This window comes from Dipteris shenzhenensis, chromosome 26, assembly GCF_047967505.1.
Source record: "Dipteris shenzhenensis isolate YYH24624 ecotype China chromosome 26, Dip_SZ_1.0, whole genome shotgun sequence".
Classification (NCBI taxonomy): Eukaryota; Viridiplantae; Streptophyta; class Polypodiopsida; order Gleicheniales; family Dipteridaceae; genus Dipteris; species Dipteris shenzhenensis.
The window spans coordinates 20,647,865-20,663,841 of NC_141621.1; the positions used below are offsets into that span (position 1 = coordinate 20,647,865).

At 43.4% G+C, this 15,977-nt stretch overlaps 1 protein-coding gene across 2 annotated transcripts in view; it reads right to left on the reverse strand.

Moving 5' to 3' along the window:
* SECA2 (Preprotein translocase SecA family protein) overlaps nt 1–15,977 on the reverse strand; it is a 125,998-nt gene that overhangs the window by 46,424 nt on the left and 63,597 nt on the right. For both annotated transcript variants that reach the window (XM_087397301.1, XM_087397300.1), the window contains exons 19-24: nt 4,252–4,330; nt 3,952–4,065; nt 3,764–3,859; nt 3,606–3,669; nt 3,142–3,434; nt 2,965–3,020 (exon numbers count right to left, since the gene is read on the reverse strand). In XM_087397301.1, coding sequence (XP_087253427.1) covers nt 2,965–3,020; nt 3,142–3,434; nt 3,606–3,669; nt 3,764–3,859; nt 3,952–4,065; nt 4,252–4,330 — 702 coding nt within the window. The remainder of the gene's footprint in view (nt 1–2,964; nt 3,021–3,141; nt 3,435–3,605; nt 3,670–3,763; nt 3,860–3,951; nt 4,066–4,251; nt 4,331–15,977) is intronic.

Genomic DNA, 15,977 nt, shown 5'->3' on the forward strand with positions numbered 1-15,977 from the left:
ATTGTTTGCACAACTGTTTTGCCTCTTTAGCAAAAGCTTGACTGTCTTGTTGCATAACTACCAAGTTCCTTGCGTGTGGCATATTACCAACAAAGAATACCCACAGATACACGGCTGCACAAAAGCTTTTACAAAGCAAGGGTGAAGATGCAAGACATGGAATGGAATGGAATGGAAAGGAAAAGCAAGACTAAGAAAGCATAATGGAAATGAAATAATGTGAGAAAGAAATATACAACCAAGCAAGGCATGAGGCTTGAAGATTATAAAAATGAGAGTACAATGCCTTTATAGGATAGGCACACACACTCTTAAGTGTCAAATGTATATGGGATAAGTCCCATAGTGACACGTGGCACTCTAGGATATAAAGTAGTATAGTACTACTCTAGAACACACTAAAAGTCACTCAAATTGACTCCATTTCCTAACACCCCCCCATGGAGGAAAGGTGAGGGACTACTGGAATGGAACCAAGAACAGAACATGACAATGATGGTCATCAAAACTGTGCATGCTGGTCTAGAACTAGACATGGCTCCCACACAATCTCAGAAGCAAGTGAGCATGGCTCAGAGGCTAGTGAGCATAACATAGAAATCTCATCTAGCATGGCTCAGAGGCTCATCATGCATGGATGCATGATCAACTCAGAGGTCTAGGAGACCAATGCACCAACAAATAGACCTATCAAAGACAAACACATGGCGCTTTCATAGTACATCCCCACCTGGCTCCAAAGACTAATGAGGAACATGGAGCCATACACCAAAAATATAAAAGAAATACATCGTTTTAGAAGGACTATCCAAGACAGAGGACCTTTATTGACTCAACACACATGATTTATTACATTCATTTTTTGGAAACACCCCCAGGGCAGAGTACCTAGATATGTTATGCTTTAGAAAGCAAAATCATGATCTCCATCATCCTCTAGATGCAAAAGACAGACTGTAAGAGCATGATCCTATATCAGTGGGTCATCTTCGTCTACATCATCACTAGTGGCGGATGCCACCCAGCTGGCATGATCCTTCGATTGTTGTTGAGCAAGCTTCTGGTAACACTTGTCCTCCGTATGACTGAGCTTGTTGCAGTAAGTGCACTTGAATGTCTTTCCTCGTCCTGGTGGAGTCAATGGCCTAGGTCTCCATTTGCTAGTGGAAGCAAGAGCCTGTGTAGTATCCGCTGGATAGGATGGAGATTCTTTATTGTGACGATCCTTTTCAAGCAACAGAGACACCATATCTTCGAATGTAGTTGATGCAATGCGAAGTACTTCAAGAGCATTCTCAAAGCGAGAAATCCCTTCCATACTTGTCATTAGGACAGCCATTTTGTCCTCGTCATCCGGGCAACACAGCGAGTAGAGAAGAGGAGCGGGTAGGCTATAAGGGCAGAGAGTATGGGCAGACTGTACGGTGCAACAGTCCGTACAGTTGTACGGCTACAGAGAAGCGGGCAGAATGACGGGCTTGCTGCTTGCTGTGAGCTGGGCACTAGGCCAAGAGAATGGCGCCTAGGAGCGAAGCATGGGGCTGCCACGAATCATTGGAGCTGAGCTGCCTCACACCATTGGAGTTGCCACAAGCCTTGAGTTGAGTTGCCATTGTTGGTGAGGCTCAGGGTGGAGAGAGTAGAGCTCAAGATGGAATTGGAGAAGCCATTCCTCCAAGGGGTATGAGGGAGAGAGGCTTCAATGTCCTCAATCTCTTACCTCAACCTCTTGGAAGATAGTCTAGCTCTGATACCAAATGAAGATGCAAGACATGGAATGGAATGGAATGGAAAGGAAAAGCAAGACTAGGAAAGCATAATGGAAATGAAATAATGCGAGAAAGAAATATACAACCAAGCAAAGTACTTACATGATCAAGGAAGGCATGAGACTTGATGATTATAACAATGAGAGTACAATGCCTTTATAGGATAGGCACACACACTCTAAGTGTCAAATGTATATGGGATAAGTCCCATAGTGACACGTGGCACTCTAGGATATAAAGTAGTATAGTACTACTCTAGAACACACTAAAAGTCACTCAAATTGACTCCATTTCCTAACAAAGGGCGACCTAAAAACTGGTTAAAATCGTGACCAGAAACAGTAAAATCACCAAAACAGGTGTTGCACCTTGTTTTTACTAGTTTCGACCTGTTCTTGCTAAAGAACGACCTGCAGCAGCATGTATTTGGACTGAAACTCGCTGGACCAGTAAAAGAATGCTGGAACAGGTCTGAAAATGACCTCGAATTATGGGCTCAAGATCAAAAAAGGCCCACAACAGGTGCAACAGCTGCAAGTCCAAATTTTGACCGATGTGACATTTCTAGGCGCCTACTCCAGTACAACAAAAACAGCCCTCAAACTGCTCTAAATCAGAGAAAGCACCTCCAAGGAGTGATAGACCATCCTTGTAAGCTCTAAAATACCCCAAAGTAGACGACCAAGTCTGAAACACCCAGCTAGGAAAAACGAGCTGTCCAGGTGGCTTTCTCGAACAAAATGTGAGTCATCGCAAACGAAAGTGCTCTCGTGGGGTTGGGAAAGATGCGAGTATGTGTGGGGGAGGCTAGGACAACCAAATGATAGAAAAAGGGGTGGATAGCAGAGTGGAGTGAGCACAAGTGAAGCAAAATGAGCTGTTTTCATTGCAGAAAGAGTGACTTAAGTACAACAAAACTTAGGGTTATGTACCGTCGAACCAACATAAAAGCCCTAACTAGCCCTAGGACAGGGAAACGCCTAGCTGGTGATAAATTGCTTCTAGGGTATGGCGTCCACACTAATCCACTACTAACATCTTACAGATGTGCATGTTCTACACACCATCCTCCAACCATTTGGGGATGTGGCTTTGAGGGAATATTTTTCTTGCCTTCTTTTGAGTCTTAAGGAAAACAATAAATTTGAGATTCTCTGAAATAATTTGTTTGATTTGGTTAATGGCAGCCGTGCACCTTATCATAAACCTAGTAGAACCAGGGTCACCTTGCCTCCCTGCTCTTCCACGAAGCTGCTTGCCACATATCCAATACAGAAACATGTGAATCCCTACATTTCCACAGTACAAGAACAGAATGCCATGTTATGCAGCTACTACAGAATGAACACAACCTGAAGTTTAGGAACCAAACCTGGTTATCAATGCGGCGAGATTCATGCAGTGTGGTACCGAGAACATGGAGTCCACCAAGTTGCTTTACCTCATCACCTTCTTTGCGACAATAAACTTGGCAATCCCTTAAAATCGACAGGTATGCAACTGCTATTGCAGGACCCAAAACAATAGTTTCTGCCCCTTGGCATCCTGCAAGCTTCTCTAGCTCCTGCTCAGTTATTGTGGTTGCAAGTTCCAGAAAGGATGCCAGCTTCCCCTTTGCTTGAACATAGCTCCAATTCTCACCCCCTTCTCCGATAACATATTTTGCTGATTATCAGACAAATATTAAGAAGAATGCACGATTAAAAACAATTGAAATTGTGAATATTTGATTTATCGAAATGTGTTACGTCTCCAAAAGGGATGAGAAAGCATCAGACAACTAGTCTCATGAATTGGTAAATACATTTGATATTGCACATATATTTGAAATTGCACCTATCACAGCAGCCTTTCCCAGCTTGGCTAGGGATGTTGGACTCAATGTGATCCTCGAAAAACCCTGTAAAAGATGCGCAAAGTCTTTAGCTGTCAAATGAGAAGTTTGTACAAACAAACTTACCTAAAAGAACGGCAAATTTCCAGTCGCATCACACCCAGTTCAAAGGAGAGTTTCCATTTGTGTCAACATTGGGAGTTTCCTGTGTCAAAAGACCCAGCAGCCTTTCTTCCACCAACTCTTTTGCGAGCATCTACACATACATTCTAAGTTGTCAAAACCATAGATACTGTAAAACGGATAGTAAACCCACTTTGTCTCAAAGATGAATATAGAATAGAATACTTCTGGGTTTCCACCAAGTATTATATCAGTCCCTCTGCCAGCCATGTTCGTGGAAATAGTAATCGCCCGTTTTCGGCCAGCCTGTGCAACGATTTCAGCCTCCCTTGCTGCATACTATTGAAATCACTAGTAAAATGAGCAACTCTTTTTGAATATATGTCATGTTGGACAATCTAGACAGTGATCAAAATATCATAAAACCTACCCAGGATGGCTAGTATTTATACTGATTCTATATGAGTCTTCTCTATAGGGGCAATTATGGCCAGTTAAAAAGACATGATAATTAATTACTCTTACCTTTGGCCGAGCATTCAGTACATTGTGTGGAATTCCACTCTCCTGCAACAGTTCTGACAGTATTTCTGACTGTTCAACACTGCAACATATGCATTAAAGGATTTAAAGACCAAGACAAATAGACCTCCGCCCCATGATTGTCCCTTCATAAGCCATATAGAAGTATTAAAGCATTGACCTTCTAGAGTATGCCATTCTCATGGAGTAGAATGATAATTAAAACTCAACAAAAAACCTTTGATGTATAATTGCCAATTCATCCTCAAGAAGCATAGATTGGATCAACAATTCTCTTCCATGGACCAGAACAAGTATAGGAATTTCTATAGCTAACAAATAGCAAACAAAGTCTATTACAAACAAATAGCAAACAAAACAATCTTTTGAAGTCTTCCAAAGGCTGTTTTGAGGGGTGGCATTATCATCGCAACAGATCATGCTGAGAAACCATCTAATGCTCAAAAGACTGCAAAGAGAACTTCCTAAAGCAAACACATCGGCAGCTTCCCTCACTTGTTCCAGAAACTAGAGCAATTAATACATACATACATACATGTATGTGTGCATGCATGCATGCGTGCATGTGTAAAATCTCTTTATGAGGGTGTCACCATAAGGTACTTGCATTGGCATCCTAGGATTCGGAGTTGATTGATGCAGGCAATCATGAAAAAAGCCTTCCATTCTTCCACGACACCGTTAGCAACGCTGAGAGGAGTTTCAGATTTCTGCAGATTTGCAGAAATTAAAGTCTCGCAGGAGGGATTGCTGTAAATCAGTGGAGGTCCAGTTTTGGGGACATTCTTCATGCCCGTGTTATCTATCTACGAAGACAGGCCATGGTTGTCTGGAAGGGATTGCGGGACATTTGCTCCCTCCCTTTCGTCATCACCGGGGGCTCAGTGGCTTGACTCTCTTTGTGGGGGCCTAAAGTATTCTATGAGATACATAGCTCCTCGTGCGATTTTTCGGTTCAATGTCATTTGATTGAATTGTGTTCTTTAAATGATTTTCCCTCCTCTCCTTACACTAATGAAACATACAGGAAGAAACCCTTTAGGGTTAAGCTGGCAGCCCACCTCCCAGCCGTAGGCTCAGGACCTCGACCCACCTCGAGCCTAAGACCTAGACCACCACAAGAGCTTGGTAGCATTAGGGTCAGATCATGTGTCCCATACCACATGACCCTTTACCCCAACTACCAGTCCTAGCCAATAGGTCTACATCTAGAGCCTCCAAGTCCTCATACCCCGAATATTGAGCACCTAGCTCATATTTAGAGGCCTAGCACTGGCTATCTTTAGCAATTTAGCCCTAACATTAGACTTCATGCATAAAGTAGCTTACCTTTACTTAAAGATGCTTTTCCTAGTTCGCTTTGTTGATCCTGGAATAACCATACCTTTCTTAGACTAGCCCAATCCACGAGGTCTAAACCTCATCCATGCTAGCTTTAGTCTTCAACCCTAAGTTAATCCAAACCCTGGATTAGACTATGTCCTAACACTAGATCTGATCCAAGATCATACGTTACCCTAGCCTCACACTAGAAAATCCAATTTTGGTTAAACCAAGGTTAGTCCAATTATGGAAATAACATTTTCCCCCCTTAAAAACAGATTTGTGCAGGCATAAATCACAGTAGGAAAACTAATCAATGATTCTCATACTATACTTCTTGTCCAAGATGAAATTCCAAGAGTAGTATCTGTAAAGAACTTGGAATCTATAGAATTACCGCACAATGTAAATTGAGAAGGATTTCGTTACAATCCTTTGAGTAGACTCAAAAATTGATTATGCCTTCACATATCGATTCCCATCTGAGGGTTGAGTAGGCAATATTCAACATTCTATTGAATATCTTGATTTTCATCTTGGAATATGAACAGTCTTTTGTCAAACTTTTGTCAAACAATACAAGTTTGTAATCTTTAAATGTCAAGCCATAGTTCACCAAACCATACTTCCCTTTAGGAATTGCATTTATTGTAGTATCTATAGAGTAGTATCTTTCAAAAAACCCTAAGAAACCATATGAATACCCATAGAGAAGTATCAGTCTAATATGCATGGCAAATTTAGAAACCTATTACTACTGTCTTATTATCTTTCTTAATAGAAAGTTAAATAAACCAATAGTGACAACTTTATGAAATCTCCTGCATATTTAGTAGCCACTCGTCACACTACCCAAATCCCGTCAGGTAAGTCTTTTACTAGACTTCTTGTCAAAAGGTAAACCATGATACTATAAAACATAAGTATCAAAAGTTCTCAAAGAAAACTTGCATTGGCTTCAGCAAAGTGATCCTAGTCCAAAATAACTCTAAAGAACCTTTGTTCTTTAACCAAACACCAATACATCTAGACCATATACCAATAAATGAAATTTAAGGGCCCATTGGTATTGATTTTGAATTTCTACCACTTAGGGATTATGATGCATCCATCAATAGTATGCAAAGTGTCCCATACCACATAGTGTCCCATACCATGACAGATCACAGCCGGTCTATATGGATCATCATAAACATAAACCTTCGTAGAATCCAACTTAAAAATCAAGATCCAAATCAAATCCATCTTGCTAGGTTCTAGAAAATCATTCCAGACTTTCTCTCCTCCGCCCTTTAAAATAATAATAGGCTGCCTAGACCTATACAAAACCAAAACACTTTGGCCTTGAGGGAGAGGTATGGGTGGAAATCGGTCAAGTACACAACTTGAATCTCACTGTCCATCTTGACATGAGACTCACTTGATGCCTATTACTGACATGACTATCGTGTTCAAGTTTACCTCCTTAATGATAACCTGAGGATCTCAATGGATCCTTTCAGAGAGAAACTCGTCCTCAATCTCAATTAAACTATGGTCCCACATAGTAGTATGATTGCTTGCATGAGCTTCCTATGTTACGCTCTAGCCGAGGTAGCATGACCTCGGAAGAATCAGTCGACATTTCCCTTAAAGGATCTATGTTTGTAATTATTTGTTTGCACTTCATGTAAAAGATCGAGAGGGAATTAATGTCAAGGTCCTAGGTGAGGGTTGATAGCACCAGACTAGGTGGATCTAAGGCTAAGGGCCTAATGCAAGGAATGTGCCTAGGGGCAAAGGATTTTAATGCATCCCAAGAGAGGGGTGAAATGTTGCATTAGGAAGGCCCTGTGATGATGACATGTGGCATCTAGATCCATCTAGGGAGATGGGGCTTGTTGAAGCTAGAGAGAGAAGAGAAGTTGTGATTTTCACGTATGTTTTTGATTCGTAATTCTCTGTCAGCTCGAATGCTTCAGCAAGGTTGGCTGGGAGGAAAGTAACGGTGTTGCTCCCGTGATCTGCCGTAGGAATAGTTTTAGTGTTTTACATTTGGTATCAGAGCCCAAGGCTAGGAGTTAGAGAGGGGACGGATTTCGAGCGGTGGTCATTCCGCACTGCCTCCAGGAGGTTGTTAGGTGAGAAAGACGGTCTGGGTGACGGAAAGTCCATGCGGGGATCGGTGATAGCAGACAGCAGGCGTGGAGCGTAGGTGGCGACTCGACTACTTGTGACCTGCGATGGACGGACGGGATCGATGTGGTCTACGACGGAACCAGTGATCGTGGTCTACGACGGAACCAGCGATGGTTGACGGGAGGCCTTCGCTGATTCGGGGATGAGCGACGCAGGATTACGGAGGTTACGAGGAGCCTGTGAAAATACGCTTTTAGCTTTGCTTGAGCATCGCTCCAGTCACAGCTTCCAAGCTGGCTGCGTGGCGTTGGAGATCTTTGAGCGTATGTGCGCTAGGGAAGTAGGTCAAAGCTTATTGCGGGCCAACCAGACTTGTCGCAGGAGCGTAGGGGCTTGAACAATGTGGAGCTGAGATCAGAGAACGTAGAGATACGTATCGAAGGATTCCAAGGTGCAGCATGGCGTGACGCAGGATGGAGCACTATTCGACAAGCAGCTAGCCACGTATCCAGAACTTGGACAACGAAGGTGAAGCAGAAGATGATCCGAGAAGGCTGTGACGAAATCGTTGATGACCAAGGAGCTCTCCTTGACCTCCATCATTTCCGTGTTTTTTTCTGGATTTAGTCGGTTGATGCTCTGCTTTCATAAACAGGATCTCGTAAAGAATTAGTCTGCGTGAAGCTTTGATGCTATAGAAGGGACAGATTATGCCTATGTGCTACAGTCTGAGTTAGTTTGCAGGAGCTTCCCTAGGATAGGAAAAAGCGTTGTTTGAGATATATGCATGTGTCAAATGCCTAGTCAGTGTGAATCTGGGATTGCAGAAATTCCCTAGTATAGGAAATTGTGTAAGAGTGCAAGTAGACTGAATTGTGTCAGCTTGTAAATACAGTTTTCTAGCGGTGTTTAAAAAAAAAACAAAAAACAAAACAAAACAAAACACCCATTGGACTGAATGGAAGCAGAAGAAGGGGCTTCCAGGAGGGACCCTGGTGAGTCAAGAGTCCGGCTGACCCAGCAGGTGTCGCGCCCAGTAGCTCACACTTTATCTGACAAAATTGCATTGCTTGAGGATGCCTTGCAACAGTTATTAGCGCAGCAGTTGCAGGCCAATGCAGGGCAGTCTGAACTTAGGAGAGCGATACACAGTATGTCTGCCAGACCTTCTCGAGAGGAGAAGGGAAAGGCTCCAATGGAACCGGAGTCTAGTGTCCATACGGTCGAGCCTAGGAAGGCTAAAGTGCCAAATACTGCCAATTACAGGCCAGAAAAGTATTCTGGTCGGATGAACGACCGTAGTTCCGATGTCATTGAGACCTGGTTACACAAATGGGACGAGGCGTTCGCCATTTGTGAAATCAGAAATGACATCAAGAAGATCCGTGAGGCCACCCACATGTTTAGTGAGGCAGCGGATCGGTGGTGGATTAAACAACAAAAAGATGGTATAGCATCCACTACCTGGGAGGGGTTTAAAAGAGAGTTCACGAAATACTTCTTACCTCCTGACGAAGCATCCCGAGCTTGGGATCAATATAGAAACCTTCGTCAGAGAAATTTATCGATGGCAGAATACACTGATAAGTTTCGAGAGAGTGTAATGAAGGTTGATGAATCCCTGCCTCAATCAATCCAAGTGAAAGATTTCATATTTGGATTGAATGATTGAATAAAGATGGAAGTTCGGGCTAAGTACGCGAACACGTTAGATGATGCAATAGCTATAGCCCTGAACTATGAAGATGCCAAGGGCAGCAGGCCAAGTGGGTTTGCACAGGTCGGAACCCAGTATGGGTATCCGAAGAAATCTGGGTTTAAGAAGAAATGGATTAGTAGAGGGAGTGGTTCTCAGCCGAGTGGTCAAGCCAAGAAGGCGAAACCAGCTGAAACTCCTAAATCAAGTACCACCATTGGAGTGAAAAGGAAAGTAACCCCAATGGCAGCCCGGGCTTGGTCTAAGTCTCCCTTAAACCCAGAACAAAGGGAAAAAGCGAGGAGAGAAGGCTTATGTTTTGGTTGCCTTCAGCCTCATCAGTGGAAGGATTGTCCACGTAACAAAGATCGTCGAATGGCTGAGATGGTGATCTCAGAATGCGACGTGGAGATGGAAGGAAGTCCCAGAGCGGAAGAGATGCAGATTCAGCTAGCGGGATCTTCTCAGAGGTTAGTATCTTGTTTGTTATGTGTGTCTGTTGCTAAGCTAGTAACGAGTGCACCTGATAACATCCTATCTAAGCCCGCAGCAACGGGGTATACAGCCTTTAATGATACGAAGTTAATTAAAATCAAAGGGCAAGTAGCCAATCATGATGTCATTGTGTTGTTTGACTGGGCGTCAACTCACAATGTGATTAACTCCAAACTCGTGAAGAGGCTGAAATTAAAGACTAACCCATCTGACTATGCGTATACAGTCAGGATGGCAGATGGAAGTTCAACTGAAGTATGGAACCAAAGGGTTACCCAGTTGGAGCTTCGTATTCAGGACTATGCTGAGAAGCTTGATTTTGAAATGACTAAGCTTGCTCATGCAGATATAGCCCTGGGTATGGCATGGCATTCTAGGAAGAATCCAGCCATTGATTGGAAAAAGCACGTATATCAATTCAAGACGAATGATGTGCTTTACGTCTTGCGAGGTGAAAAGATGTACCTCAGGGACCGTTGGTTTCCGTGATGGAAATCCGAAAAGCTCAAGAAGAGTTTTTATTCCTTTGTACGGCATTGGTAGAGCCGGTTGATGATTCGTCGGCTAGCACTGATGTTGCGCAAAGTGGTGAGATGGCCAAGCTGGCTTATCTTATAACAGAGGAGTTCTCTGAATGTTTTAGGAATGAACTACCTTATGGGTTACCTCCAGAGCGGAATGTTCAACATAAGATTGAACTGATCCCGGGGGCAGAACCTGTAAATAGACCTCCCTATAGAATGAGTTTTATTGAAGAGGCGGAGGTGCGTAGACAACTGGAAGAATACCTCAAGTTGGGGCAGATTCAACCAAGTTTCTCACCTTTTGCTTCGCCAGTGATATTAAAGAAGAAAAAGCATGATACGTTTCGCCTCTGTATAGATTACAGAGCATTAAATAATATCACTGTTAAGCACAGGTATCCGATGGCTCGGATTGATGATTTGCTAGATGCATTACATGGAGCCGTGATTTTCAGTAAGATAGATCTTAAGTGTGGCTACCATCAGATCCGGATTAGAGCCGAGGATGTGCATAAAACCGCTTTCAGAAGCAGGTTTGGTCATTATGAGTTCTTGGTGATGCCCTTTGGACTTACCAATGCTCCTACTACATTCGTCATGCTTATGAACGATTTACTACGTCCGTATATCGGAAAGTTTGTAGTACATTTTATTGACGATATTTTAGTATTCATTAAAAGTATTACTGAGCATCGTGAACACTTAAGAATAGTGTTCAATACTTTGAGGAAAGCCAGTCTTTATGTAAATAAAAAGAAAACTATACTGTGTATGGTTAGGCTTGAATATTTAGGATTCATAATTACTCCAGAGAAGGTAGAAATGGATCCACAGAAAGTGGCTGCAATACTGACTTGGCCAATCCCTCAGAGTCTGACCGCGTTGCGATCATTCTTGGGATTTGTCCAATTTTATAGAAGGCATATCAAAGGATATTCCCAAATAGTATTGCCATTGACTGATCTGACCTCAGATAAAGTACCTTTTATATGGGGACAGAATCAACAAGAAAGTTTTAACACCATAAAACAAGCTGTGGTCACAGGACCGGTGTTAAAAATAGTTGATCCCCAGAAACCGTTGTTCCTGGAAACCGATGCAAGTGGCATTGCGGTAGGAGCAGTCCTCCTTCAAGAGGGAAAGCCAGTAGTCTTTGAAAGCAAGAAGCTTTCTCCCTCTCAAAGGAATTGGCCAACTCATGAATTGGAGTTGTATGTTGTTACCCATGCTTTGAAAACATAGAGGCATTATTTGTATGGTTCAGAGTTTTATGTGGATGTGGATCATGATACTCTGAAACATTTTTGTAAACAGCCTGACTTGAGGGGCCGCCAAGCTAGGTGGGCAGAGCTCATGCAGGAGTTTAATTTAACCATTCGGTACCGAAGAGGAAAAGACAATAAGGTTGCTGATGCGTTGTCTCGCATTATGCACAACTTGAGTTTCACGGTATTAGAGAGTGCTCTAATGGCCGAGATCAGAGAAACTCAAAAGGTGGACGAGTTTGTCCAGAGCTTCTGGCCTAAGGCTCATGTGTTAAAACCCGGGGAAAATGAAAAGGATGACCTGGCATCCAGAAAAGGCCAAACATATGCAAGATATACCATAAGGGATGGTATGCTGAAAAGAAATGGCAAGGTTGTAGTACCTAGTCAGAATGATCTCAGGCAGAGAGTCATTCGACAGTGCCATGATAGCCCGTGTGCGGGACATCCAAGGGTCAAGAAGACATATGATCTCGTAGAGCGAGATTTCTTTTGGCCAAAGATGAAAAAGCATATTCATGAATATGTGACACGGTGTTTCTCGTGTCAGGTAAGTAAGGCCGAGCGGGTGAAGCCACCCGGACTTTTACAGCCCTTGGAAGTATCACTAAGTAAGTGGGAGAGCATTTCCATGGACTTTATTATAGGGCTGCCTACGACACAAGGAGGATATGATTCTATCCTTGTGGTGGTTGATCGTCTAACCAAGATGGCTCACTTCATTCCGACTAGAGAGTCTGTTAGTGCCCCGTAAGTGGCGGATTTGTTCATTAGACATATATTTCGTCTGCATGGATTGCCTAGATCCATAGTGTCAGACAAAGATGTCAGATTTACCGGTCATTTTTGGACAGCGGTATTTGAGACACTAAGGACTGAGTTGGGAATGAGTAGTGGGGATCATCCTGAGACGGATGGTCAGATGGAGAGAGTCAACCAGACTTTAGAGGATATGCTGAGGGCATATGTGTCATTGAGGCAACATACATGGGACAAGTGGTTGCCATTGTTGGAGTTTGCCTACAATGATAGAAAACATTCCTCTACAGGGTTCAATCCGTTTGAGCTGAACTATGGTTATAGACCAGCAAATCCAACTATAGTTGGAGTACCTCAGAAAGTGCCTAGTGTTGCGAACTTTGTGGTTCAGATGCGGGAGATGCTAGCACTTGCGAGAGCTAATATCCGCCAGGCTATGGATAGAGCCAAGGTGTATGCGGATGAAAACCGGTCTATAAGAGTATTTAAGGAAGGAGAAAAAGTTTTTCTCAGAGTTCCTTCGCACTCGAAGTCGTCGACTTCAGGAGAGTGTGCTAAGTTATCACCTCGATACTGTGGGCCGTGGTTAATTCTAAAGAGAATAGGCAAGGTAGCCTATAAATTAGAATTGCCACAGGGGTGTAAGGTCCACCCGGTTTTTCATGTTTCGCGCTTAAAGAAATTTTTACATACAGGTGACTCACTAATCGAAGGTGTGGTTTTGTTTCAGGAGATAGAGGATAATGCAAGGCGCAAACCAACAAGAATCCTGGACCGAGGAACAATGCAAATACGAAATCGGAAGATACCCATGGTGTTGGTTGCATGGCATGGTCAGCCTGTATCCGAAGCTACCTGGGAATCCGTATACCAGTTGCGGAGAGTGTTCCCAGACTTTATCATCGAGGACGCTGATGTCTGAAGAGAGAAGGAATGTTACGCTCTAGCCGAGGTAGCATGACCTCGGAAGAATCAGTCGACTTTCCCTTAAAGGATCTATGTTTGTAATTATTTGTTTGCGCTTCATGTAAAAGATCGGGAGGGAATTAATGTCAAGGTCCTAGGTGAGGGTTGATAGCACCAGACTAGGTGGATCTAAGGCTAAGGGCCTAATGCAAGGAATGTGCCTAGGGGCAAAGGATTTTAATGCATCCCAAGAGAGGGGTGAAATGTTGCATTAGGAAGGCCCTGTGATGATGACATGTGGCATCTAGATCCATCTAGGGAGATGGGGCTTGTTGAAGCTAGAGAGAGAAGAGAAGTTGTGATTTTCACGTATGTTTTTGATTCGTAATTCTCTGTCAGCTCGAATGCTTCAGCAAGGTTGGCTGGGAGGAAAGTAACGGTGCTGCTCCCGTGATCTGCAGTAGGAATAGTTTTAGTGTTTTACATCCTACATAATGATAGGAAAGGACACTGCTTTCAAGTGAGGAAGGACTGCAAGGAATAAACTGAGGACCTTCTGCAAAAGAGATTCCAACTGATAATTCAATGTTCGTTTAACGCAGAAGCTTTGGCAAACCAGATTTGCTTGGTAGACTCTAGGCTATAACAGCAACAAATCTAGGCAGACCTCTAGCAGCAGCCCTTGGTGAATCAAATTTGAGGTGAGACTGCAGAGAATGCGCAGGCCAGATTGTGACCAGCTATCTGAGAACTACGCAAGTCCTAGACCAATCGAGGCTTTGTGAGAACTGTGTGCAGGAGCGAACTGGCTTTCCAGGATGGAGCAGGAGAAGATTGGAGACGGTTAATACCATGATCAGACGGTAAACAGCCTACGACTGCAAGCGCAGTTCTCCTGCAAGTATTAGCCTGGAATAGGAACTACCGATTGGCCAATAATAGTTCCTCCCCCCTTCATGTATTAGCCAAATATAGCATATGCTTTTGCTTTTTCCGTTAAAGGCTATATGTACTAAACTTAGAATATGAAGCGAAAAGCTAAGGCTATGTTGATTGCACAGAAGCTAAGGCCATTGCATGCTTGTCTGCGCAAAAGCTCAAGCCATGCAGTGCTGTACTTGAATGTGACACTCAAAATTAAAAGTTACATGCACTAGACTTCAACACCATTGCTCACTATCCTGCATACATGAGTTTGAACCATATGCCTGAGAATTAAACATGCAGACCTTAGTCATAGTGCATGTCAACACAAAGTAACTTGAGTCTTTGCATGCAAAGTTGCATGTAACCACCAAACCCCAACACAAATACTTCAATCCCCTAACAATAGTAATGATGCAACTACCCTTTGAAAAATGGGGGATTGACTTTGTGGGCCCCATACATCCAACTACTAAAGGAACACAAGCTCGGTACATAATTATAGCCCTGGTAGACACCACACAGCTCTCATCAGTTCTCTCCACTGCCTCTCCAGCAACATTGGGGTCTTTTGTCACTCGTCTTTTTTCATACCATCAAGAACTTGAAAACTCTTGACCCCTCCACATTGGAGGAGATTTTTTGTACTGAGGATTAGGTCCCATGGGTCATTTTTGGCCCCCCGAGGATGATAATAAATGAAGGTACGGTGAGAAGAGAGAGTGCAGGTACGAAGGAGACGAAGTAGAACAGCCGTCACGTCAAAGTCTTAGATGGATGGAAAAAACACAAGTACTAAGTACTTGTACCTAGACCTAGGACTAAGTGTCCTAGGTGTCACATAGGACTAAGTGTCCTATGTGGCCTAAAAGGCACTAACACTATAAGTACCTACACTTATGCCTACAAGGTACATACCATGGCCTATAGGGCATCACTAGAACCATCAGAAGATGGCCTACAAACCCCCCTCCATGGGATGGGCTGAAGTACTCTGGAAACGTCTCAAAATACCTGGTAGTTTCTGGTCATGGTAGCACATGTTCATCCAAAAGGATATAGCCACCTATGAATGTACAAGGAATGTCAGATCATGTAACAAAGGGAACCAAGTGTAAAGCCTGTCGGAAGACTTCGAACTTGGGACGAGGAAGTGCCTTTGTAAACATACCTGCGATGTTGTCCTCTGTGGGAAGATAGGACAACTCTATGTCTCCTGTTGACAACGCTCCCGAACATAATGATAGTGAACTTCAATATGCTTGGTACGCGCATGAAACACTGGGTTACGCGCAATGGCCAAAGCACTTTGGCTGTCAGTGTAGACAATAGTGGAGGATGTCTGGCAAATACCAAGATCTGTAAGTAACTGTCGAAGCCAAACACACTCTACTGTAGCGGTGATACTCAGCCTCACAGCTAGACGTGGCAACTGTCGGTTGATTCTTGCTGAGCCAAGAAATACATGAATTGCCAAGCAAAAAACAATTGCCAGTATGTGACACTCTGGAGTCGGAACATCCTTCCCAGTCACTATCCGTGTAAGCATGCATGGTAAGTGAACCCTGATCACCATAGAAGAGGGAAATCCTGAGTGCCTCTGAGATATCTGAAGACTCTCTTCACTGCCTGCCAATGCTGTGAATTGGGCATGTGCATGAATCTGCTGAGCTGAGATACTGCATACTGCAAGTCAGG